This window comes from Aquarana catesbeiana, linkage group LG02 (assembly GCF_042186555.1).
Source record: "Aquarana catesbeiana isolate 2022-GZ linkage group LG02, ASM4218655v1, whole genome shotgun sequence".
Taxonomy (NCBI): domain Eukaryota; kingdom Metazoa; phylum Chordata; class Amphibia; order Anura; family Ranidae; genus Aquarana; species Aquarana catesbeiana.
This window is the reverse complement of record NC_133325.1, coordinates 401926839-401952262: the sequence shown is the minus strand read 5'-3', so window position 1 is coordinate 401952262 and position 25424 is coordinate 401926839. Positions and strand designations below refer to the sequence as shown.

At 45.6% G+C, this 25424-nt stretch overlaps 1 protein-coding gene across 1 annotated transcript in view; it reads left to right on the top strand.

The window, feature by feature from the left end:
* The first annotated feature begins 2241 nt into the window (after positions 1-2241).
* Positions 2242-25424, top strand: part of NT5C1A (5'-nucleotidase, cytosolic IA) — a 102334-nt gene continuing 79151 nt past the window's right edge. The window contains exon 1 of the mRNA XM_073615284.1: positions 2242-2903. Coding sequence (XP_073471385.1) covers positions 2763-2903 — 141 coding nt within the window. The 5' untranslated portion in view covers positions 2242-2762. The remainder of the gene's footprint in view (positions 2904-25424) is intronic.

The window sequence follows — 25424 nt, the reverse complement described above, 5'->3', positions numbered from 1 at the left end:
ACTCCCACTTCTTTCCAAAATGTTCTGGTGTTTTCTGGAAAGAGGTGGAGAGGGGAGGTGGAGCTGCCTGGTAATTTGTTTTTGGGGGGGCGGCAACAGTTACTTTCTACCATGTGCTGCCACCCGTGTCAACCACGGCGCGGGATCGCGCCCATGAACTACAAATATGTCCAGCGTTCTGAAGGTGTTGTGAAGTGTGTAGATGGTCATTAGCGTAGGATGTTGTTGTGTTCTGTCTTCACAGGTTTTCTTTTTGGTTGGGGCGGCTGTCCATCTATCTCCGGCTGGAGTCAAGAATCCTGCCCAAGGGAAAAATGGTCTGACATTATTGTACAAATTTTGATGTGTTGCTGTTAGCTACAGGGATCCGTAGTTAGGTCTGTAGTGAGTTGTATATGATCTAATTACTTACCAAATATCTTCTATTTTTGTACGTATTTATTTGTGTATAGCCCTGTCGGGGTTTGTTCCTTTTTCCCCAACCAACTTGTTTATTTTTATGAGATGCCCTTGCTCCCGGGCCCAGGAGCTCATTTTTGTAAATTTCCCAGCTAAGGGACTAGCTGGATGTTTGGGGGGGGGGGGGTGAGTGTAGCACCCTCTAGTGTGCTAGGAGTGATAGTATTTTTTACAGTAGGTACATTTCCAGGCTTGGCCAGGCCTGGGTGTGTTTGATCTGGGCTGGGAGTAACTCAGGGTAGTGCTGGGTGACTCACAGGTAGCGTGTCACCAGGACCTCCCACTTCTTTCCAGAATATTCTGGTGTTTTCTGGAAAGAGTTGGAGAGGGATGGTGGAGCTACCTGGGGTGTTCTGAGGAGCCCTGACCAATCTAGAATGGCAGGGGGCATGCCTCCTTAAATACACAGGGTCCGCCCAGTGTAAAAAACCATGAAATCAGACCGAGACAGAAGTACAGTTAAATCATACTTGTTTAATAATAAAAGTAAAAAGAACAAACGTGGTCAAAACATAGCCAAAGTTCAGTAACCGGAACGGATCGTCAGCCAAGCCAGGAGTCAGGGATCAAAGTAGTGGAACAGCAAGCAGGATCTGTAGCCTGAAGGGATGTCGGCAAAGCCAGTCTTTAAAACAGGAACGTAGGAGATATTTTCTTGTGATGTGACCAAGTCAAAGGCAGAGCTCCTCTGTACTGGACAGCTTAAGTAGGCAGGACTGACAAGCAGGATCAACTTCAGTTGTGTAACTGGAGAGAGATGGGAGCTGGCAATTAGCCAACAGCTGAGCGGCCAGCTCAGAGGGAAGGGCTGAGCCCAGCCCTGACACCCACCTGGGGAGGAGTTGATCGGGTGGAAGATGGAGATGGAGTGTTAGGCTGTCGGGGCCCTTGAGGGAGCCCCCCAGTCTAGGGGGGGTGACCTTGGGCCTGAGCTCAGGCCCAAGGTCACCCATTTGGTAGCAGTAAAATAGCATAAATCATGGACACTGTACTACATTATAGTTTTATTCATAAGCACAAGCTGAAGTGAGGGGCAGCTACTCTAATAATCATGAGGACCGGTTGGCAAGTACCACCCACATCCACATACACTGGGGTTGCCCATGATTCCTTTGCTGCCTATATAGCACACTGTATGGTCTATTTGTCCTTTAGCTTTTAAGCTATTGATTCTATATCATTTTGAGACGTATCTCTCTTATGCACATCAGTGGATAAGACATGTTTGCACAGAGTCGTTGGGATGGCAGTGGATTGAAAAGCATATTGACTCAATTGCCTTGGTGATGGGTTTTTTACGGTTCTTGTAAATGTACTCTCTATTACAGGCGACTAATTTGCTGTTATAACTGGGTACTCTGTAAGTTTTGCTTTACCTATGTTATACTATATTATAAGGCCATTGCCTTTCATGTACTACATAGGGAGGCATATTTGTACACTGCATCAATACCTTTTGTTCCTACCTTGATTGTGTAATGTTTTTATTTTTATTTTTATTGCTAAATAATTCAATATAATAGTATAGTATATAATTAGTAAAAGAAAAACATGTTTGCACGCAAATTTCATACATACAAAAAAGAGATGCCCCTAAAAATAAAAATGTCAGCATCAGATGCTGTTTTACCGCGAAGAAGATGTAAATAAAAACGAGACATAACACAAGGCTATAGGTCATAAAATACAACAACCAAATATATTCTTGTTATAAACAAAATGACATATCATTGATGCAAAAGCTGGGCAGTGACTTATTTGCAGGCTGAATTGTGAACAAATTGTTGCTAGGGTATGGGAGGATCTTTTTGCTCTCAGGAGGCCATCGACTGGATGAATGTTCTTTCTATTCATCTCCCTGTTTCTTGTCCAGCGTATGGGAGAAGCAGTGCAGCAGAAGCCTGTTACACTCAGTTACACTCAGTATATATTTATCCTCCCTTCTCCATTTCATGGACTCAGGAGCAGGGCAACACAGGGGGCTTATGGGATGCCATATAAAGACCTGTCACTGGTAAGGGGAGAGGCAAAGGGAAACTGGCAAATTCAGAGAGAGAGAGAGAGAGAGAAGGAGGATGTGCTAGAGCAAAAGAAGAAAATAGGGAGGTGGAATTCCATGTGAAAAGAACTGGAGAGCAAAACACAGCCAAAAGGGAGAGATGAAAGGGAGATATACAAAGCAATCAGCGGGTGAGATTTAGAAAGGGAGGCAGGAGAGCCTTGTGTCATACTGTTCATCTCCATCACACACACAGCCATCAGCAGTACCCAAGCCTATCGACTCAGCAATCTACACTGAAAATATGTTGCCTGGCTCCGGAGATGCAGCTGAGGGAGGACTGAAAGACAGCCATGTCCCTGCACAAAATCCCAAAGGGAAACAAACATGGGAAGACGCCAAAACCTTCTATGACAATCTAACTGCCACCAAGAAACCCAAATCGGTATGTACATCCTATGTCTCTTATTACTAGATGTTTACGTTCCTTCACCACTCAAGAAATTGCTTAAAATAATGTCACCGCAGTAGGAAAGTTGTTCAGCATGTCCCCAACATACCGTATAACATCGCTTTCGGTGTATTTTATCTTATCGCCTTTCCCCATATTTCCTATTTCAGTCAGCAGTTCTCAGAAAGGATGGCGTTAGCCTACGAACAGGGAAACTGTATATGTGAGGCTTGGAATATCTGTACTTTGAGCCAGGGGACAGTGACAAGCTGATATCTCTAGATCCTATGAAGGTGATTGCTTGTGCACAAAGCTTTGTGACCTTCAAATGTGGAATCAGCAGCTGGTGTAGAATAGGCGACTGGATAAGGTCACTGACCTATGACACCGCCCCATTAGAAAATTGGCCCTGGAACTAAATATACACGTAACAATGTACACAGCCAGCGCACATGAATGTGTGTTTATATATAAGCACATCCAAATTAGTACCGCTTGTTTCATACATGTATAGCTTAGTCATCAATGTATCCACCACCTCTATTCAACTGTTGATCCGCCATAATGTATCCCCTGACCTGACCATGTTCGATGAACCACAGTCTTTAAGAGATGAGTACTAAATTTTGTATCAATTGACCCTTCCTTTTTAGATTGTAAGCTCTAACGAGCAGGGCCCTCTGATTCCTCTTGTACCAAATTGTAATGTAACTGTAATGTCTGCCCTCATGTTGTAAAGCGCTGCGCAAACTGTTGGCACTATATAAAAAATGTATAATAATAATAATAATACTAAATTATTCTTCTATATCCCAATACACATATACATTTTAGAGTAATATATGACTACACCATAGGCTGCAAATGGTCTTGCCTCTGCATTGAACAGCAGGGAGCTGGTGAAATATTTCCAACCTGAAAGATAAGACTTTTGTATGCCAACCCAATATATCATATTACCAGTGACAGGTTGTGCATCTCAGTGTCTGTTTACATATTTTTAAGAATCATTCGTATGTTGAAAGCAGAGCGGTGTATTGATCCTCTGCAGTGAATATACCCACCCCCTTATATTGCTCAAACAGTCTTAGGTTGGTTTAAAGAAACATAGTAAACATATTTCAGACAGCTCAAAAGCTTTGCACTGAGCCAACAGAATAATCTCTTTAACTGTAACAGATGACACAAACACGTTGTCACCAAATACTGTATATGGTGATGAAAAAATAAACATGCTTCTTACATAGTTAGGGCTTGTTCACACTGGAATAAATTCCTAACACTTAAAGCGGAGTTCCACTCAAAAGTGGGACTTCCACTCATCTGATTCCCCCCCCTCCGGTGCCACAATTGGCACCTTTCAGGGGGAGGGGGGTGCAGATACGTGTCTACTACAGGGAATAGACTCCCGCGGGAGTCGGGCCCCTTTCCCGCCCCCCCCCGCTGTCTCCTGGAAAACACACACACAGGTCCCAGGAGATAGCAGGGACCAGTTAGGACGCGCATGCGCAGTAGGGAACCCGGAAGTGACGCAACGCCTCACTTCCTGATTCCCTCACCGAGGATGGCGGCAGCTGCTGAGACCCGAGCGATCGATCGGCTTCGACTGCCGACATCGCTGGACCCTGGGACAGGTAAGTGTTTATTTATTAAAAGTCAGCAGCTGCAGTATTTGTAGCTGCTGGCTTTTAATATTTTTTTTTAAGGTGGACTCCCGCTTTAACAAACGCTCCTATAGCTTTAGTATGGACGTTAGACTCGCTTTAATGAGCTTTAGTATGGGCATTATACTGGCATTTTACAAGCATTAATGACAAGTTAAAAATGCTCCTCAAACGCCCTATGGGCAGTTTTGAAGCGTTTCAGCATTAAGGCGTGTTAAAACTAGACATGTGCGCCGTCATTAAATTAGTTTTGTTTCGTTCCATTTCGTACTAGAATTAATTCGTAATTTGTGTCCGAAATTTCTTACGAAATACAAATTTTCGTTTTGTTAACTTTTCCTAACAATTACGAATGTTCGTTATGATGAATTTATCATTATGAGGGGCTCCCACCATCCCTGTGCTGACTTCCTGGGTTTTTAACTTTTAGGTTCGTTAACTTTTCGTAACAATTATGAATGTTCGTTATGATGAATTTATCATTATGAGGGGCTCCCACCATCCCTGTGCTGACTTCCTGGGTTTTTAACCTTTAGGTTCGTTAACTTTTCGTAAAAGTAATGAATGTTCGTTATGATGAATTTATCATTATGCGGGGCTCCCACCATCCCTGTGCTGACTTCCTGGGTTTTTAACCTTTAGGTTTGTTAACTTTTCGTAAAAATAACGAATGTTCATTATGATGAATTTATCATTATGAGGGGTTCCCACCATCCCTGTGCTGTGCTGACTTCCTCTGATTGTTGAACAAAACACCAGTCACGTTTCTGTTGTAAAGGAATTTGGATCCGAAATTCCGAAATTCGTTAATGAAATTTCGTATTTCGTATAAAATTCGTAAGCATAGAAGTTCCCATTAAATTTTGAAGCGACACAACGCTAACACTTCATATTTGGTGTGAACAGCACTATGTGCTGTTCATTGTATCATTTGCATAGGCGTTTAAGGGGTGTTTTTAATGCCTCTCAAACTTCTGCTTAAAGAGGAGTTCCACCCAATTTTGAGAGGTGGTCTTAAACGAAAGACCACCTCTCCACCCCTAGCTTTTGGATACTTAAAACAATTTTTTTTCTTTATCTCGTACCTAGGAGTACTTCCAATCCAGCCTGGCAATGGCCGAGGACGTCACATCCCCTTCTGCGGCGAGCCCCCCCATTGTATTCTGGGACATGTGCGTGTCCCAGAAGATAAGCTGGCCATTCACAAAGCGCACGTGACTCGCGCATGCGAAGTCGGAAGCCGGCAGTGAAGGCGCAAGGCTCCACTGCCAGTTTCCCTTAGTTGGAATGGTGGCGCCTGCACCCAATCCGATGGACAGATCGGCCTCAGGGGGCCGACATTGCAGGCTCCCTGGACAGGTAAGTGTCCTTATTAAAAGTCAGCAGCTACAGTGTTTGCAGCTGCTGATTTTTAAAAAAAAAAATTTCGGCTGGAACACCGCTTTAACCTAAGTCTGGTTGAAAAAGACACAAGTCCGTCTAGTTCAACCAATAAAAGGGAAAAAACAAACAAACAAACAAAAAAAATACAATCTTATATACACAATCCCATGCTCACAGTTGATCCAGAGGAAGGCAAAAAAAAAAACCCAGCAAGGCATGATCCAATTTGCTACAGTGAGGGAAAAAAATCCTTCCTGATCCCCCCAAGAGGCAATCTGATATTCTGTTTTCATTGAACACTGCGAGCTTCTCACTGTGTGCATTAGGAGCTGCATCAGGAGTTCATCTCATTTCCTGGGTAGAGGATGTCCAGTATTCACCTAGCTTGTTTCTCCCCAGCTTTATTCTTCATGGCCAGTACCTTTCGTTAATTGAGGTTTTGTTTCAAACACAGAGGTTCAACATTACATGTGGGCATTACCTAGGATAGCCTGGATGCAAATGCAGGCTACCTAGGATGCCCACTCCTCCAAACTGAAATCCACCATCAAGTCATTTTATTATGTGCAAAACTCCTCCCAGGAACCAGGCTACTGCTTTCATCAAAGCTGAGGGCTCTTGAAAAAAAAACTGAGGCAGATTGCTGTGATGCTTTAATGAAGCTTGTAGGACACCCTGTCAAGTGTCAACCCCCCACCAGTAGAGATGAGCTTCGTGTTCAAGTCGAACCCATGTTCGACTCGAACATCATCTGTTCGACCGTTCGTCGAATTGCGAAGGATATGGGTCGTTCGTGACAAATTCGTGTGGCGTGTCACGGCCCATAATTCACTGCGGCATCAAAGTGCATTGCTGGCTGATGATTGGCCAAGCATGCACTATGACCCAATCTTCGCCGTCAATAGAGAGAGTTGTAATTGGCCAAAGCCAGGGTGGCTTTGGCCAATTATGGCTCAGGGGGTTTAGAACACGCCCTACACTATATAAGGCCGCCTGCACGGCGGCCCTGTGTAGTGTGTTCCGGCATGCTGAGAGATAGAGAGACAGAGAGAGACAGTGTCATTTCATTTGAGTTAGATAGATTAGGCAGGACAGTCAGTCAGTTAGCTGTACTTACAGTGTATTGTGTATATATATGCATCCCAGGTGTTGTGTGTGTGTATATATATATATATATATATATATATATATGTATATATACACTGTATTCAGTTTAGCTAGATCCGTTCCTGTTATCTTCCTACTGACAGGCAGGCTTGTCTTGTTACAGTATTTACAGCTACCTGAAGAAAATTGCTGGTGTTCTTTTGATCCTATTAGTACCACAGTCAGGCAGCTAGACTATTTACAGTTAGTGTAGTGCGTCCTCCTCACAGTGTTCAGCTAAAGCTACAAGTTAGTTTAGTGTGACCTCTGCACAGTGTTCAGCTAAAGCTACAAGTTAGTGTAGTGCGTCCTCCTCACAGTGTTCAGTTAAAGCTACAGATTAGTTTAGTGTGACCTCTGCACAGTGTTCAGCTAAAGCTACAAGTTAGTGTAGTGCGTCCTCTGAACAGTGTTCAGCTAAAGCTACAAGTTAGTGTAGTGCGTCCTCCTCACAGTGTTCAGCTAAAACTACAAGTTAGTGTAGTGCGACCTCTGCACAGTGTTCAGCTAAAGCTACAAGTTAGTGTAGTGCGTCCTCTGAACAGTGTTCATCTAAAGCTACAAGTTAGTGCAGTGCGTCCTCCTCACAGTGTTCAGCTAAAGCTACAAGTTAGTGTAGTGCGTCCTCCTCACAGTGTTCAGCTAAAGCTACAGGTTAGTTTAGTGTGACCTCTGCACAGTGTTCAGCTAAAGCTACAAGTTAGTGTAGTGCGTCCTCTGAACAGTGTTCATCTAAAGCTACAAGTTAGTGTAGTGCGTCCTCCTCACAGTGTTCAGCTAAAGCTACAAGTTAGTGTAGTGCGTCCTCTGAACAGCGTTCAGCTAAAGCTACAAGTTGCTGTAGTGCGACCTCTGCACAGTGTTCAGCTAAAGCTACAAGTTAGTGTAGTGCGTGCTCTGAACAGTGTTCAGCTAAAACTACAAGTTAGTGTAGTGCTTCCTTCTCACAGTGTTCAGCTAAAGCTACAAGTTAGTGTAGTGCGTCCTCCTCACAGTGTTCAGCTAAAACTACAGGTTAGTTTAGTGTGACCTCTGCACAGTGTTCAGCTAAAGCTACAAGTTAGTGTAGTGCGTCCTCCTCACAGTGTTCAGCTAAAACTACAAGTTAGTGTAGCGCGACCTCTGCACAGTGTTTAGCTAAAGCTACAAGTTAGTGTAGTGCGTCCTCCTCACAGTGTTCATCTAAAGCTACAAGTTAGTGTAGTGCGTCCTCCTCACAGTGTTCAGCTAAAGCTACAAGTTAGTGTAGTGCGACCTCTGCACAGTTTCAGCTAAAGCTACAAGTTAGTGTAGTGCGTCCTCCGAACAGTGTTCAGCTAAAGCTACAAGTTAGTGTAGTGCAACCTTTTCACAGTGTTCAGCTAAAGCTAGCTGTAGAAGGTTGGTGGTGTTTTCCTGATCCTATCACTACCGTAGGCAGCTAAAGTATTTACACGTTAGTGTAGTGCGACCTCTGTACAGTGTTCAGCTAAAGCTACCTGTAGAAGGTTGGTGGTGTTTTCCTGATCCTATCACTACCGCAGGCAGCTAAAGTATTTACACGTTAGTGTAGTGCGACCTCTGTACAGTGTTCAGCTAAAGCTACCTGTAGAAGGTTGGTGGTGTTTTCCTGATCCTATCACTACCGCAGGCAGCTAAAGTATTTACACGTTAGTGTAGTGCGACCTCTGTACAGTGTTCAGCTAAAGCTACCTGTAGAAGGTTGGTGGTGTTTTCCTGATCCTATCACTACCGCAGGCAGCTAAAATATTTACACGTTAGTGTAGTGCGACCTCTGTACAGTGTTCAGCTAAAGCTACCTGTAGAAGGTTGGTGGTGTTTTCCTGATCCTATCACTACCGCAGGCAGCTAAAGTATTTACACGTTAGTGTAGTGCGACCTCTGCACAGTGTTCAGCTAAAGCTACCTGTAGAAGGCTGGTGGTGTTTTTCTGATCCTATCACTACCGCAGGCAGCTAAAGTATTTACATGTTAGTGTAGTGCGACCTCTGCACTGTTCAGCTAAAGCTACCTGTAGAAGGTTGGTGGTGTTTTCCTGATCCTATCACTACCGCAGGCAGCTAAATTATTTACACGTTAGTGTAGTGCGACCTCTGCACTGTTCAGCTAAAGCTACCTGTAGAAGGTTGGTGGTGTATTCCTGATCCTATCACTACCGCAGGCAGCTAAATTATTTACACGTTAGTGTAGTGCGACCTCTGCACAGTGTTCAGCTAAAGCTACCTGTAGAAGGTTGGTGGTGTTCTCATACTGTAGGCAGGCAGTTGATTTTGCTAGCTGCAGTATCAGTATCCCAGCTTAGTGCAGCTACAGGCCATTAGTATGTCTGGAAGGCCAACAAGGAGAAGCAGACAGTCACAAGCCAATAAAAGAGGGCAAGCAGGCTCTGTGTCTAGAGGCAACGGTGCTGGTCGTGGAGACGGTGCATCCTCATCAGCACGTGGCCATGGGACATGCTTGGCCTTTTTTTCGGCAGCTGGCCGTGTTGAGCCGCAGCAAGCGGAAGACTTGGTCGAGTGGATGACCAAGCCGTCCTCATCCTCCTCATCCTCCCTCACCCATGCTCACGGTACTTTGTCTGGCAAAGCAGCTGTCAACGCGGCCTCTTCCCTCGGCTCAATGGCATCAGTGACTCCTTCCCTAGCCCCACCATGTCCTCCTGAGGAGTCCCTCGAACTGTTTGACCACAGTGTTGGGTACATGCTCCAGGAGGATGCCCAGCGTTTAGAAGGCTCTGATGATGATACTGAGCTAAATGAAGGCAGTAACGTGAGCACAGACAGAGGGGGTGCCCAAGAAAGACAGCAATCTGGCAGTCATGCTCCCCCTGCTGCAACATACTGCCAGGTTTGCTCCAGTGATGAGGAGGGAGGGGGTGATGAGGTCACTGACTCAACGTGGGTGCCTGATAGGAGAGAGGAGGAGGAGGCACATCACCAACGAGGCAGGATGCCCTCCAGGGGCCAGCCTAAGGGCAGCACACTGACTGCATCACACCGCAAAGCTCCGCATGTGCAGGGTGCTGCTGTCTCTGCACGTTATTCCAAAAGTTCTTTGGTGTGGGCCTTTTTTGAGACGAGTGCATCAGATCGCACTGCTGCTATTTGCAACATATGTCTCAAGCTTATCTCGCGTGGCCAAAACATCTCCCGCTTGGGCACCACATGCTTGACCAGACATATGTTGACCTGCCATGCAGTTCGTTGGCAAGCATATCTAAAAGACCCACACCAAAGAACAAAGAGGACATCTCCTTGCTCCTCATCAGCTGAGATCTCCAACCCCACTATACCTTCAGTCTTCTCTGAGACCTGCACTAAGAGGAATGAAGGTGTAGAATTAGGTGTGTCAGAGCCAAGTACTTGTGGGCAATCTGCTTTCCGTACACTGACGTCAGATTGTACTAGGCAAATTTCCCTGCCCCAGCTGCTGCACCGCTGAAAGAAGTTCGCTCCCAGCCATCCACATGCCCAGCGGTTGAATGCTAGCTTGGCAAAATTGCTAGCACTTCAACTGCTACCTTTTAAGTTGGTAGACTCTGCCCCCTTCCGTGAGTTTGTGGAATGTGCGGTTCCTCAGTGGCAGGTACCCAAACGCCACTTTTTCTCACGGAAGGCGATTCCGGCTCTCTACCGGCATGTGGAAGGCAATGTCTTGGCCTCGCTGGACAGGGCGGTCAGCGGTAAGGTGCATATTACCGCTGACTCATGGTCCAGCAGGCATGGACAGGGACGTTACCTAAGTTTCACGGCGCATTGGGTCACTCTGCTGGCAGCTGGGAAGGATGCAGGACAAGGTGCAGTAGTGTTGGAGGTTGTTCCGCCACCACGCCTCCAAAATGCCACTACTAATGATTGTGACACACCTCTCTCCTCCACCCCCTCCTCTTCTTCTTCCTCCGTGGCCTCTTCCTGTGCTTTGTCCTCGAAACCAGCGGTGCTCCGTAGGCATTCAAAGGGGCTACGCAAGTACGCAGGCCAAAAGATGCCATGCGGTGCTTGAGCTGGTGTGCTTGGGGGACAGGAGCCACACTGGGGCAGAGGTTCTGTCAGCTCTGCAGGGGCAGGTTCAGAGGTGGTTGACGCCACGCCAACTTAAGGCAGGAATAGTTGTTTGCGACAATGGCACCAACCTCCTCTCCGCCCTCAGACAGGGACAACTGATCCATGTGCCCCGTTTGGCTCACGTTCTTAACTTGGTGGTGCAGCGGTTCTTGAGCAGGTACCCGGGCTTACAGGATGTCCTGAGGCAGGCCAGGAAAGTCTGTGTGCATTTCCGCCGGTCATATAATGCCAGTGCTCGGCTGGCAGACCTCCAAAAGGAGTTTAACCTGCCCAAGAACCGCCTAGTCTGTGACATGCCCACCAGGTGGAACTCAAGGTTGGCCATGCTGCAGCGGCTGCACACGCAGCAGAGGGCCATCAATGAGTACCTGTGCGACTATGGCACCAGGACAGGGTCAGGGGAGCTTGTTATTTTTTCCCCACGCCAGTGGGCCATGATCAGGGATGCATGCACTGTCCTGTCACCATTTGAGAAGGCCACAAGGATGGTGAGCAGTGACAGTGCATGCATCAGTGACACTGTCCCCCTTGTCCACCTGTTGGAGCACACGCTGCGTGGAATAATGGACAGGGCACTTGAGGCAAAACAGAGGCAGGAAGAGGAGGACTTCCTTAGCTCTCAAGGCCCCCTTTATCCAGACAGTGTTCCTGCGCGCCCGCCTATCACACAGGAGGAGGATGAGGAGGAGGAAGAGGAGGAGGATTGTGTCAGTATGGAGGTGGAGCCTGGCACTCAGCATCAGCAGCAGTCTTTAAGGGATCAATCCAAAGAAACACATGGACCTGTACGTGGTTGGGAGGAGGTGGCTGCGGACCATGTCGTCCTTAGTGACCCAGAGGACTCCGGACCGAAAGCCTACGCTGCATGGCCTCCCTGATCCTGCAAAGCCTGCGTAAGGATCCTCGTATTCGTGGTATCAAGGAGAAGGACCAATACTGGCTGGCAACCCTCCTTGATCCACGTTACAAGGGTAAGGTTGCGGACCTTATCTTGCCGTCGCAGAGGGAGCAGAGGATGAAACATCTTCAGGAGGCCTTGCAGAAAGGTCTGTGCAACACGTTCCCAGAGACTGGGAGGTTACAAACTCCTGTTTCTGGACAACATGTTGCTGAGGCTTCGGTCAGTCAAAGAAGGAGCGGTGGAGAAGGTGGCCGTCTGACCGATGCGTTCAGACAATTTTTTAGTCCGCAGCCCCAAGGTATGACCGGTTCCAGCAACCATCGCCAGCGTCTGTTTTACATGGTGCAGGAATACCTAGGGGCAAGATCTGACTTGGACACCTTTCCCACCGAAAATCCTCTGAGTTACTGGTTCTTGAGGATGGATCACTGGCCAGAGCTTGCACAGTATTCAATTGAGCTACTGGCCTGTCCTGCATCCAGCGTTCTTTCGGAATGCACATTCAGTGCTGCTGGAGGCTTTGTAACCAATCACAGGGTGCGTCTGTCCACTGACTCGGTCGATCGACTGACCTTCATAAAAATGAATCAGTCTTGGATCACCACCAGCTACCAAGCACCTGATGCTGATGTAACCAAATAATTTTTTTTGAAATGTCAGATCCCTTCAAAGACTGCCTATGCTGATGCTGAGTGACTATCCTGTTATGCTGAGTAATTATCCTCTTCCTCCTCAATGATCATGCTGATAGCTTGTAAGAACATTTTTGGTTGCCCAATTTTGAAGCCCCTGTTTAACAAGGGAATGTAATTACAATTTTTGATTCAATTCTTTGCAGCAGGGCTAGTTCCTGCGCTCCAACTAAGGTATCTGTGAGAGGTTGCAGTGTTGTGGCACCAGCACCAGTGCCTAAGGCCCAATTTTTCAGCCCCTGTTTAACAGGGGCGTGTAATTACAATTTTTGATGCAATTCTTTTGCAGCAGGGCTCGTTCCTGCGGTCCAACTAGAGTATCTGTGAGGGGTTGCAGTGTTGTGGCACCAGCACCTAAGGCCCAATTTTTCAGCCCCTGTTTAACAGGGGCGTGTAATTACAATTTTTGATGCAATACTTTGCAGCAGGGCTCATTCCTGCTTTCCAACTAGAGTATCTGTGAGGGGTTGCAGTGTTGTAGCACCAGTGCCTAAGGCCCAATTTTTCAGCCCCTGTTTAACAGGGGCGTGTAATTAGAATTTTTGATGCAATTCTTTTGCAGCAGGGCTCGTTCCTGCGTTCCAACTAGAGTATCTGTGAGGGGTTGCAGTGTTGTGGCACCAGCACCAGTGTCTAAGGCCCAAATGTTCAGCCCCTGTTCAACAGGGACATGTAATTAGAATTCTTGATCTAATATTTCACAGCAGGGCCCGTTTCTGTGCCCACCAAGATTAACTGTGAGAACTTACAGTGTTGTGGCACCAACACCACCACCACCACCAAAGGCCCAATTTTTCAGCCCCTGTTCAACAGGGGCATGTAATTACAATTCTTGATCGAATATTTCACAGCAGGGCCCGTTTCTGCACCCACCAAGATTAACTGTGAGGACTTACAGTGTTGTGCCACCAGCACCATGACCACCAAAGGCCCAATTTTTCTGGCCCTGTTCAACAGGGGCATGTAATTACAATTCTTGATTGAATATTTCACAGCAGGGCACGTTTCTGCACCCACCAAGATTAACTATGAGGACTTACAGTGTTGTGGCACCAGCACCAACACCACCACCAAAGGCCCAATTTTTCAGCCCCTGTTCAACAGGGGCATGTAATTACAATTCTTGATCTAATATTTCACAGCAGGGCCCGTTCCAGCGCCCACCAAGAGTAACTGTGAGGACTTACAGTGTTGTAGCACCACCACCACCATCACCAAAGGCCCAATTTTTCTGGCCTTGTTCAACAGGGGCATGTAAATACAATTCTTGATCTAATATTTCACAGCAGGGCCCTGTGAGGGCTTACAGTCTTGAGGCCACAACAACACCTAAGGCCCAAATTTCTGCTGAGTATATAGGGCAGGCCCCTACTTTCAAACATCCAACTTACAAACGACTCCTACTTGCAAACGGAAGGAGACAACAGGAAGTGAGATGAAATCTACCCCATAGGAAGGGAAATTCTCTCCTGTAAGAGTTAATATGGGAAAAACTTTTCTCCTTTCCACTGATGCTTTATCACCAATCCTTGTTTCACTAAAACCCCCAAATTTTCAAAAAACATTTGTCATTGGGACAAAAAGTGAGGTGAAATCTTCTGAAGAGGAGCACAGACAGCAAAACAAATGTCACAGGGGTGATAACTCTTCCCTATGTTTTCCAAAAAGCTTAAAAACAGATTTTTTGGCTGGAGCTACACTTTAAAAATGTACCAGTTCAAAATTACAAACAGATTCTACTTAACAACAAACCTACAGTCCCTGTCTTGTTTGCACCGCCTGTATACTGCTGTTCAGAGTATATAGGGCCTGGGGGCCCCACGCCTTTCCTTTTTTTAATTTGGGTACGGGGTTCCCTTTAATATCCATACAGGACCCAAAGGGCCTGGTAATGGACTGGAGGGTACCCATGCCGTTTGTCTCACTGATTTTCATCCATATTGCCAGGACCCGACATTACATTAAAGCTGCAAGCAGTTTTAAATGACTTTTTTTCCTTTAAAAATGTCATTTTGTGCAGGGACTGTTCTAAGCACGGGAAACATGCGCCACTTTACAGGCATACTATAGACACCCCCCCAGGTATGATATTTAAAGGAATATTTCACTTTTTTTTTTTTTTTTTTTTTTACTTTAAGCATCATTAAAATCACTGCTCCCGAAAAAACTGCCGTTTTTTAAAAGTTTTTTTTTGCATTGATACATGTCCCCTGGGGCAGGACCTGGGTCCCCAAACCCTTTTTAGGACAATACCATGCAAATTAGCCTTTAAAATTAACACTTTTGATTTCAAACGTTCGAGTCCCATAGACGTCAATGTGGTTCTGACGTTCGTGCAAATTTTGGGTCCGTTCGCAGGTTCTGTCAGTTCACCAGTTATGATCTGCTGGCATTGCTTAGAGATGTGGGGATACCCAATGAGTTTAGTTAAACACTTAAGGACCGAGCCTCTTTCTGAGATTTGTTGTTTACAAGTTAAAAACTGTTTTTTTGCTAGAAAATTGCTTAGAACCCCCAAACATTATACATTTTTTTTCCTAACACCCTGGAGAATAAAATGGCGGTCATTGCAATACTTTCTGTCACACCGTATTTGCGCAGTGGTCTTACAAGCGCACTTTTTTTGGAAAAAAAGTGAAAAAGATACACTTTTTTGAATTAAAAAATAGTACAACAGTAAAGTTAGCCCAGTTTTTTTTATATTGTGAAAGATAATGGTACGCCGAGTAAATTGATACCCAACATGTCACGCTTCAAAATTGCGCCCGCTGGTGGAATCTACCCTTAAAAATCTCCATAGGTGACGTTTAAACAATTCTACAGGTTGCATGTTTTAAGTTACAGAGGAGGTCTAGGGCCAGAATTATTGCTCTCGCTCTACCGATTGTGGCGATACCGTTTTCTTATGCGGGCGCTACTCACGTATGCATTCGCTTCTGCACGCAAGCTCGTTGGGACGCGACGCGTTTACATTTTTTTTAATTATTCTTATTTATTTTACCTTTATTATTTATATTTTATTTTTACACAGTTTTTTTTTTTTTTAAAGTGTGTCACTTTTATTCCTATTACAAGGAATGTAAACATCCCTTGTAATAGAAAAAAAGCATGACAGGACCTCTTAAACATGAGATCTGGGGTCAAAAAGACCTCAGATCTCATATTTACGCTAAAATGCAATAAAAAAAAATAAAAATTTTGTCATTTAAAATTTTTTTTTTAAAATCGGCACTAAAGATGAATTAACAGGAGACAGAGGCTCCTGTCCATTCATAAACTGAGTAGAGTAAACAGTTTACTCTGCTCATTTATCACAGGACACAGGAGCGCTCTCGCTCGCTGTGTCCATTAACTAGTTCCCCCCATAGCCGGCGGGAGAGGAGGGGAGCCGACTGCGGGGAATGAGGGGGGCCGAAGGAGAACAAGGGGGGTGCAGAGAAGGACATGGAGGGGGCCGGAGGAGAACGGGCGTGGAGAAGGACATGGAGGGGGCCGGAGGAGAACGGGCGTGGAGAAGGACATGGAGGGGGCCGGAGGAGAATGGGGGTGGACAAGGACATGGAGGGGGCCGGAGGAGAACGGGGGCAGAGAAGGACATTGAGGGGGCCCGGGAGGAGCACACAGAGCAGCTGGGGATGATTGGTGCGGCTGGAGGGACAGCTGTGATTACCAATCTCCCTGTATAGCTTTTTAGCTGACAGCTGCGGGAAGGGGAGAAGGAGAAGCGGCTGTCAGCTAAAAATCTATACAAAGGAGATCAGTGATCACCGCTGACCCCCACCGCATTGATCATTCCCGGGAGATCGGGAGGCACTTGCGGGTGTGCGGGAGCCGCCGCAGAAATGCGAGAGTCTCCCGCACCTTCTAGGAGACTTGAGATGTCTGTATATCTGTGGCCAGCAGCAGTGTGGCCAGATTTTCGCCCTGAACAAATAAATGGCTGGCGCTGCTACTGTTCATATGTAACTGCTAATTCAAGTAGTTACATGCAATTAGAGGATCTGACAGGCTCTGGACACATGCAAGTTGACTGCAGCTAATCAACCTGTTTGTACACGGTCATAGCACATGATGCTGCTGCATCAAGAGGCTGGTGTTTAGCTGTATCCGAATGCAGCAACCTATTTACTTGCATTCACCCACCCGAATGAAGCCTTATGCACTGCTGCCTCTGACTGCTAGTCTTGGGAGATTTAGAGTGAGATTTGGTGATGTCACTACTGTACTACTCACTGTTCTACTTTCTGGAGATTCTGACATGAGGAAGCAAAGCTCTACATCCCCTTAACTACTTGTCGACCACCTTATAGCACGTTTACTGCTACAGGGCGGCCGTGCTGCACAGGATCACGTGTATATATACGTGATCCTGCACTTCAGGGTATCAGATGTGAGTGCATGCCAGCGGCGGCTCGCACCCACTGTGATTTTATACAGCAGGGTCCTGCGGACCTGATGTCCGCCGCCACCTGCTGATCATTCGGTACACAGGCAGAATGGCAGTCTACAAGGCAGACCACCAATCTGGCAGTACAGAAGGCATGGATCCTGTGATCCTGTAAAGCCGGAACATTGATCCATGCCTTCCACTAGTAAAAGCACCTCCCCCACTACACTGAATTACCAGCTAGGCACACATTTAACCCTCTGATCGCCCCTGTTATCCCCTTCCCAGCCAGTGTCATTAGTACAGTGACAGTGCATATTTTTAGCACTGATCACTGTATTATTGTCACCCAAAAAAGTGTTAAAAGTGTCAGGTGTCCCATTTGTCTGCCGCAATATCACAGTCCCGCTAAAAGTCGCTAATCACTGCAATTACTAGTGAAAAAAAAAGAAATTCCATAAATATATCTTACAGTTTGTAGATGCTATAACTTTTGCACAAACCAATAATTATATGCTTATTGGGATTTTTTTTTACCAAAAACATGCAGCAGAATACATATTTGCCTAAATTAATGAAGAAATTAGATTTTTTACATTTTCTTGTTGGATATGTTTTAGAGCAGAAAGTAAAAATTATATATTTTTTTTTTCAAAATTGTAGGTAATTTTCTGTTTATAGGCCGAGAAAAAAAACAAAAACAAAAACAAAAAAAACACAGAGGTGATCGAATACCACCAAAAGAAAAGCTCTATTTGTGGGAAAAAATGTGGGTACAGTGTTGCATGACCGTGCAATTGTCAGTTAAAGCAGTAACGTATCGCAAAAAATGGCCTGGTCAGGAAGAGGGGTAAATCTTCAGAAGGTGAAGTGGTTAATCAGTGTAAAAAGAATACATAAATATATATAGTGCAGCGCTATAATAGTACCCTAATACCACATCTAATGCAAATAAAACTGTGGAAAATAATCAGTCATTAAAAAGTCACACAATGGGGGTTATTTACTAAAGGAAAATCCACTTTGCACTGACAGTGCACTTGGAAGTGCAGTCGCTGTAGATCCGAGGGGGACATGCAAGGAAAATAAAAAAACAGCATTTTAGCTTTCACGTGATTGGATGATAAAATCAGCAGAGCTTCACCTCATTTCAGATCTACCCCTTGGATTTAGAGCGACTGCACTTCCAGTGCACTTGCAGTGCAAAGTGGATTTGCCCTTCGTAAATAACCCCCAATAAGTCACACAATAAAAGTCACACAATAAGAAAGTCCATATAAAACAAAGTCTTGATTGATGTGATTGTCTATCACCACCGTGCTTTTCTTTAAGGCTACTTTCACACTGGAGCATCACGGGCGTTGGCGGTAAAGCGGTGCTATTCGGCCACTAGTGGGGCGTTTTTAACCCCTGTTAGCAGCCGAAAAAGGGATAAAACCGGGTAAGTTTGCTGGCGGGTTTGCAGCGCTGCCCCATTGTTTTCAATGGGAAGGGGTGCTTTAGGAGCGGTAAATACACTGCTCCTACAGCGCTCCAAAGATGCGGCTTGCAGCGCACCGCTCCAGTGTGAAAGCCCTCTGGCTTTCACATTGGAGACACAGCAATGGCTGTTTCAGGGCGCTTTGCAGGCGCTATTTTTAGCGTTGTACTGCCTGCAAAGCGCCCCAGTGTGAAAGGGGCCTAAACGCTAAATGCTTGTGCACACCTCCACCTGCTATTTTACCTGCTCACCTCAAGAATGAGTCAGGTAGACTCAAACACAACCTTTGTCTTATGTCCTGTACACACGATAGGATTTTCCGACAACAAATGTTGGATGTGAGCTTGTTGTCGGAAAGTCCGACCGTGTGTATGCTCCATAAAGCATTTTTTTGTTGGAATTTCCGCCAACAAATGTTTGGGAGCAGGTTCTCAAATTTTCCGACAGCAAAACTTTTGATCGTGTGTATATAAGTCTGACGCACAAAAGTCCACGCATGCTCAGGATCAAGCATAAGAGACGCACTGGCTATTGAACTTCATTTTTCTCTGCTCGTCGTACATGCTGTATGTGTTCTTGACATTCGGAATTTCCGACAACATTTGTGTGATCGTGTGTATGCAAGACAAGTTTGAGCCCACATCCGTCGGAAAATAATCCAGGATTTTGTTGTCGGAATGTCTGATCGTGTGTACGGGGCATTAGGCTCTTCAAAATCTCCTTTCTACTCTGGGTCAGCTTGTTCGGCTTTCACCCTCTTGTAGTTTCAACTACTCCCACTGTGCTTTGTATGGGTAATGCCACGTACACACGAGCGGACTTTCCGGCAGACTTGGTCTGGCAGACCAGACTCCGTCGGACAATTCGATCGTGTGTGGGCTTCAGCTGGCTTTTTTTCCCCAAAAGTCAGACGGACCTAGAAATAAAACATGTTTCAAATCTTTCCGACGGACTCAAGTCCGGTCGAAAAATCCGCTCGTCTGTATGCTAGTCCGACGGACTAAAACCGACGCTAGGGCAGCTATTGGCTGCTGGCTATCAACTTCCTTATTTTAGTCCGGTCGTACGTCATCATGTACGAATCCGTCGGACTTTGGTGTGATCGTGTGTAGGCAAGTCCGTTTGTTAGGAAAGTCCGTCGAAAGTCTGTCGGATAGACCGTTGGACCTAGTCTGCTGGAAAGTCCGGTCATGTGTACACGGCATAAGAGGTTGGTCTCACTTATAAACAGCCTTTCCCCTTATGCTGCGTACACACGATTGGAAATGCCGCCAGCAAAATTCAGATGTGAGCTTTTTGTCGGAAAATGCGACCGTGTGTATGCTCCATCGGTCTTTTGCTGGTGGAATTCCAGCCAGCAAAAGATTGAGAGCATGTTCCTATCCGAAAATGCGATCGTCTGTACAAATTCCAACGCGCAAAATTCCTACGCATGCTCGGAAACAATTCGACGCATGCTCGGAAACATTGAACTTAATTTCCTCGGCTTGTTGCAGTGTTGTACTTCACCGCGTTCTTGACGGTCGAAAGTTCAAAGAACTTTTGTGTGACCGTGTATATGCAAGGCAAGCTTGAGCGGAATTCCGTCGGAAAAACCATCCAAGTTTTTTCCAACGGAAAATGCGCTTGTGTATACAGGGCATTAGACTCTCTTCCTCTCACAAGAGCTCGTTTCCAGTCTCAATGCTTGTGCACACCTCCACCTGAGTGATGTAGATGGCTATCTGCTGATGAAGACCAATCAGAGGTCGATACACGTGCAGGGGGGAGGAACCGAGCCTACTACGTCACGCAGCCACGGTGGTGAGCGGACGCTCTCATTATATACATATGCGAACAGTTGTTTTATATCTTGTAAGTGTCCTTAAGCAGGTTTTTTTTTTTTAATTTGAGAAAAAGAGAGCACTATGTCTGTTGTGTTTATAATTCGACAACACGAACGTAGTGACGTACTATGAGAGTATAAGGAGGAATTCATTTCTCATGCGCCACCCTTTGGGCCCCTTCTGCTAATTTTAAGTTAGTAGAAGTCTGGTGAGCGTTGATTCACGATTTTCAGATCGTACATAACAAATGCCCTTTAAAATACGTTTGGCATAACTACATGCAAAGCACCTTCATTATTATCCCATTAAAGAAAATGAGAATTTAGAAATTTCATCAATTGCCACGTCGCGAATGTCCATTCTAGATTACGAATAGTAGTTTACAAGACCAAACTTTTCCTAGTCGTTCCTTGATTCTGAGCATGCGTGGTTGTACTTTCAACTTTTGTGTGACGGATTTGTGTCCTGACCTCCTGAAAATCAGACGTGGAGCTGTTGTTCGCCAAAAATTTACTAGCCTGTCATCCAACATTTGTTGTCCGAAAATTGGAGAACAATTGCCGAAAGGAGCATACTAACGGTAAGAATTTCGGACAATAGCCTGTCAAACGACAACCCCCTTCCGAATTTCGCATCCTGTGTACAAGGCTTTAGGCTCTGTTTCCACTACTGTGAGTTGTTGTGCGACTTGACACATGTGACGCATGAAGTTGCATGACAAGTCATAATCCATGTATTTCAATGGTTCTAATTGGTGCGACTCAAGTCGCAGCGACTCTAAAAAAGGTTTTTGCACTACTTTGTTCTTACTTTGGGACTTGTTCTCGCTTGGTTCTCACCGGTCTCATGACATTGCATCAAAAATCACATTGCAAAGTCGCGCTGTAAATCACATGACTTTGGGGTCGCAATACTGGAAACCTAGCTTTATGGTGTGTTACTGCTGTGACTATTTCCCTCTAGCGTGACCAATACTTGTGGTTATCGATGAACAGTGTAGTGTGCACTGATCCATCATCCCACAGCCCCCACAGAGATGGATTATACCTATGAAGGCCTGTCATCAATGCACAAGCCATCAATCCACACTCATACAAATCCTAATCAACCGTGTGCTAGTACGCCAATATCTTTGATAGCATTATATGCCATGTCAGATGCGCTGCAAAAAAAATCTATTATATCTAAGCAAGAAACATTTTTAACTGTCAAGATAATCTAATTATGTGAAATGATAATTGTGGCCACATGGCTTTTCACTGTAATGACCTAAGCAGCATCTTCAATGAAGTTAATGAGACAATTTAATGATTAATGCAACTGATAAAGATAGTAATGCTGTATCTAGGAAATCTAGACACCTTTAAGTCTGGCTTTTTTGAGCCAATTCTATTATTGTCAAAAGATGGACCTTTTTTCTTTTTATGATGACTCTAGCTGTCTATGCCCTCCTAACCCTCTTGTTCTGAATTTTATTGTAACTGCATTGTCCCACTTTATTTTGTAAAGCTCTGTGCAAACTGTTGGCGCTATATCATCAAGGGGGAGAATAGGGTTCAGGAGGACAGTATTTTCAATATTAACCACTTGCCACCCACCATATAACAAAATGACGTCGGCAAAGTGGTTGCGACATCCTGACATTGCGGCAATCGTTGTGGCGTGTCAGTCTGACGGAGACTCTTTACCACATGATCAGCCGTGTCCAATCACGGCTCATCATGATGTAAACAGGAAGAGCCGTTTATGGGCTTTTCCTCACTCGCGTCTGACAGACGCAAGTAGAGGAGAGCTGATTGGCTGTTCCTCTGACAGGTGTGGTCTGCGCTGATTGTTTATCGGCGCAGGCCCCCCCTCGGATGCCCACCCAGGACCACAAGGGATGCCACCAGGACCACCAGGGATGGCATCCCTGGTGGCCATGATGCTAATGTGTGCCCACACATGATGCCAATGTGTGCCCACACATGATGCCAATGTGTGCCCACAAGCCATACCTGCCAGTGCCTCCTAATCAGTGATGCCTATCAGTGCCCATCCATCAGTGCCACCTATCAGTGCCACCCATAAGTACCCTTCTGTGCCGCCTTTTAGTGCCCATCTGTGCGGCCTATAAGTGGCCATCAGTGCTGCATATCAGTGCCGCCTATGAGTGCCCATCAGTGCCACCAAATTGGTACCACCTCATCCATGCTCATCAGTGCCACCTTTTCAGTGACTGGCAGTGCAGCCTCATCAGCGTCCATCAGTGAAGGAGAAAACGTAATTATTTACAAAATTTTATAACAGAAACGAAGAAAAACTTTTTTTTCTTGGTCTTTTTTTATTTGTTTAGCAAAAAATAAAAACAGAGAAAAAAATAAAAACGCAGAGAAAGCTCTATTTGTGGGAAGAAAATTATAAAAAATTTTGTTTGGGTACAGCGTAGCATGACCGTGCAATTGTCATTTAAACAGCGACAGCACTGAAAGCTGAAAATTGGCCTGGGCAGGAAGTGGGGAGAGTGCCCAGTATTGAAGTAGTTAAGTTAAAATCAAGAACACAGGGACATGGTCTCAAACTAGCAGTGGCCTCTAACCGACTAGTGAGTCAGTCAACAGTAAGGCCGGGTTCACACCTATGCAAATTAGATGCGGGTTTCCCCGCATCCAATTCACATAGCAGGAGAATGTGACTGGCTCCCTATGGAGCCGGTTCACATATCTCTGTTGTGGCTGCAGAGCGCACTGCACAGAAACGCTGTGCGTCTTTGGCTCCATTTCAGGGCCGAATTTAGGCTTAGAATCAGCCCTGATTTGTCCCTGAAACGGGGAACAGGGACGCTCAGCACTCCTGTGTGATCCGCAGCGGGTTACAGTGTGAACCCGGCCTCAGTGGTTTCAAACATGCTTGAGGCAAACATAGATCTATACTCAGACAAAAAAAATTAACCCTTCCCTTCCATACCTAAGCCTATTTCTGACATTTGTTGCTTACAAGTTAAAATCTGTATTTTTGTAGAAAAAATGCTTAAGACTTAAAACCCCCAAATATATATATATATATATATATATATATATATATATATATATATATATATATATATGAAGTCTTTTGCTAGAATTATTATTGCCCTCACTCTGATGATCGCGGCAATATCTCATGTGTGATTTGGACACCGTTTACATATGCGGGCACAACTTATGTATGCGCTTTCTTTGCTGTATGAGCACTCGGGTATTTCAAATTTTATATATATTTTTTTCTCATTTATTTTATTTATTTTTTACACTGTCATTTTAAAAAAAAATTCTGATCACTTCCCTTGTGACAGTAATAGGTGGTGACAGGTACTCTTTGCACTTAAAAGTATTCAGAACGGCAAAAACGACGGTTCTGAATACTGTCATTTTTTTAAAAATCGGTGCATTGGCAGCCGAGTAAACCGGAAGTGATGTTGTGACGTCGCTTCCGTGTTTTTACAAAGGAAACTCGATCTAAAACTCGATCTAAGCCATTTCTGGCTTCGTTCCAGCCGGCGGACACGCCAGATCGTGGAGTGGATCTCCTGGTGGGACGGGAGGCCCAGGAAGAGTGGCGGAAGGCGGCAGGAGGGGGGGGACGTCCCCTCCTGCTCTTTTAGGATAACAGCCGGGCGGCTGGTTGATGCTGCAGGCATCAACCTGGTTTAACCCATTCAAGCCACGAACACAAATTTGCGTACAGTCGGCGCAAAGAGGTTAAAAAAATAAATACATAAAAATTGGTAAGGCTCGATGGACCACTTGGACTTGTTTCTGCTATTACTCTTCTGTTTCTATTTAAATACTGAATAATAATGTAGCAGTACCCTCTTGAGAGCTGCTGAGTATTGTGGTCCATCTCTCACCCTGCCCAGCCAGGCGCTCAGTTCACATTAACCCTCAGGCAGAAAACCAGGCCTTGAACGTTGTTTTTTATTTTATTGAAGGTATTAAACTTGGATGGGGTAAGGGAGTATGGGATGCCCACTTGATTGAAGCACAATGTACACGGGACTCAACCTATATACAGTCTCTGTATATACACCTCTACACTTCAGCTCCAGCACATCTTTTGCTTGCAAACTCTCTCTCCTTAACACCTCCAGCACATCACGTGCTTGCACTTCCAAGACCAGCTAGCTCTGATTTGCAGGCCTGACACTGGCGCAGCCAGGCCTATATTGAATTTCCTTGGCATGCAGAGACCTCGGGCCCCTTTGGTGTAGCAAAAAATGTAGAAAGTCCCAGTGCTAGCTGTCCTCGTGGCTACTGCTCCCAGTACCACTTCTTCAGGCACTGCCAGCTCTCCTGGCTGTAGCTGCCTCTCTCCACTCCCCATGCAACCACAGTCCACTCCACTGGCTCTGCACCCATCCCAGACTGCAATCTCCCAGTCCTCTCAGGCGTGCCTCCCCAGTCCTCTCCTGGCTGTGTGTCACTCACCAGCCCTCTTGGCTGCGACCTATTGTTCCTCTCCTGGAGACTTTGCCTGGCAGTGCTCTCCTGCTGTCCTCTCTTGCACCAGTGTCACCTGTCCAGGACACCTCCATCTGTTATGAGAAGGGTTCTGTCCGCACCCGAGCCCCAGGCCCAAGGTCACCCCCCTCCCCCCCAGACTGGGGAGGGAGTTCCCTCGAAGGCCACGACAGCCTAGCACTCCATCTCTAGATTCCACCTGAACAACTCCTCCCCCACTGGGCTGACCCTGAATATTTAAAATATTTAAGGATGCCTGTCCCCTGCCAATCCAGGTTGGGGATTGGTCAGGGCTCCTCAGAATACCCCAAACAGCTCCACCTTTCCTCTCCTCCCTTTCCAGAAGATATTAGAATATTCTGGAAAGAAGTGGGAGATCTTGATGATGCTGCCTGTGAGTCACCAGCTCTGAGTTACTCCCAACCCAGATCAAAACACACCAGCCAAGCCTGGAAATTTACCTACTCTACCAAAAAAACACTATCACTTCTAGC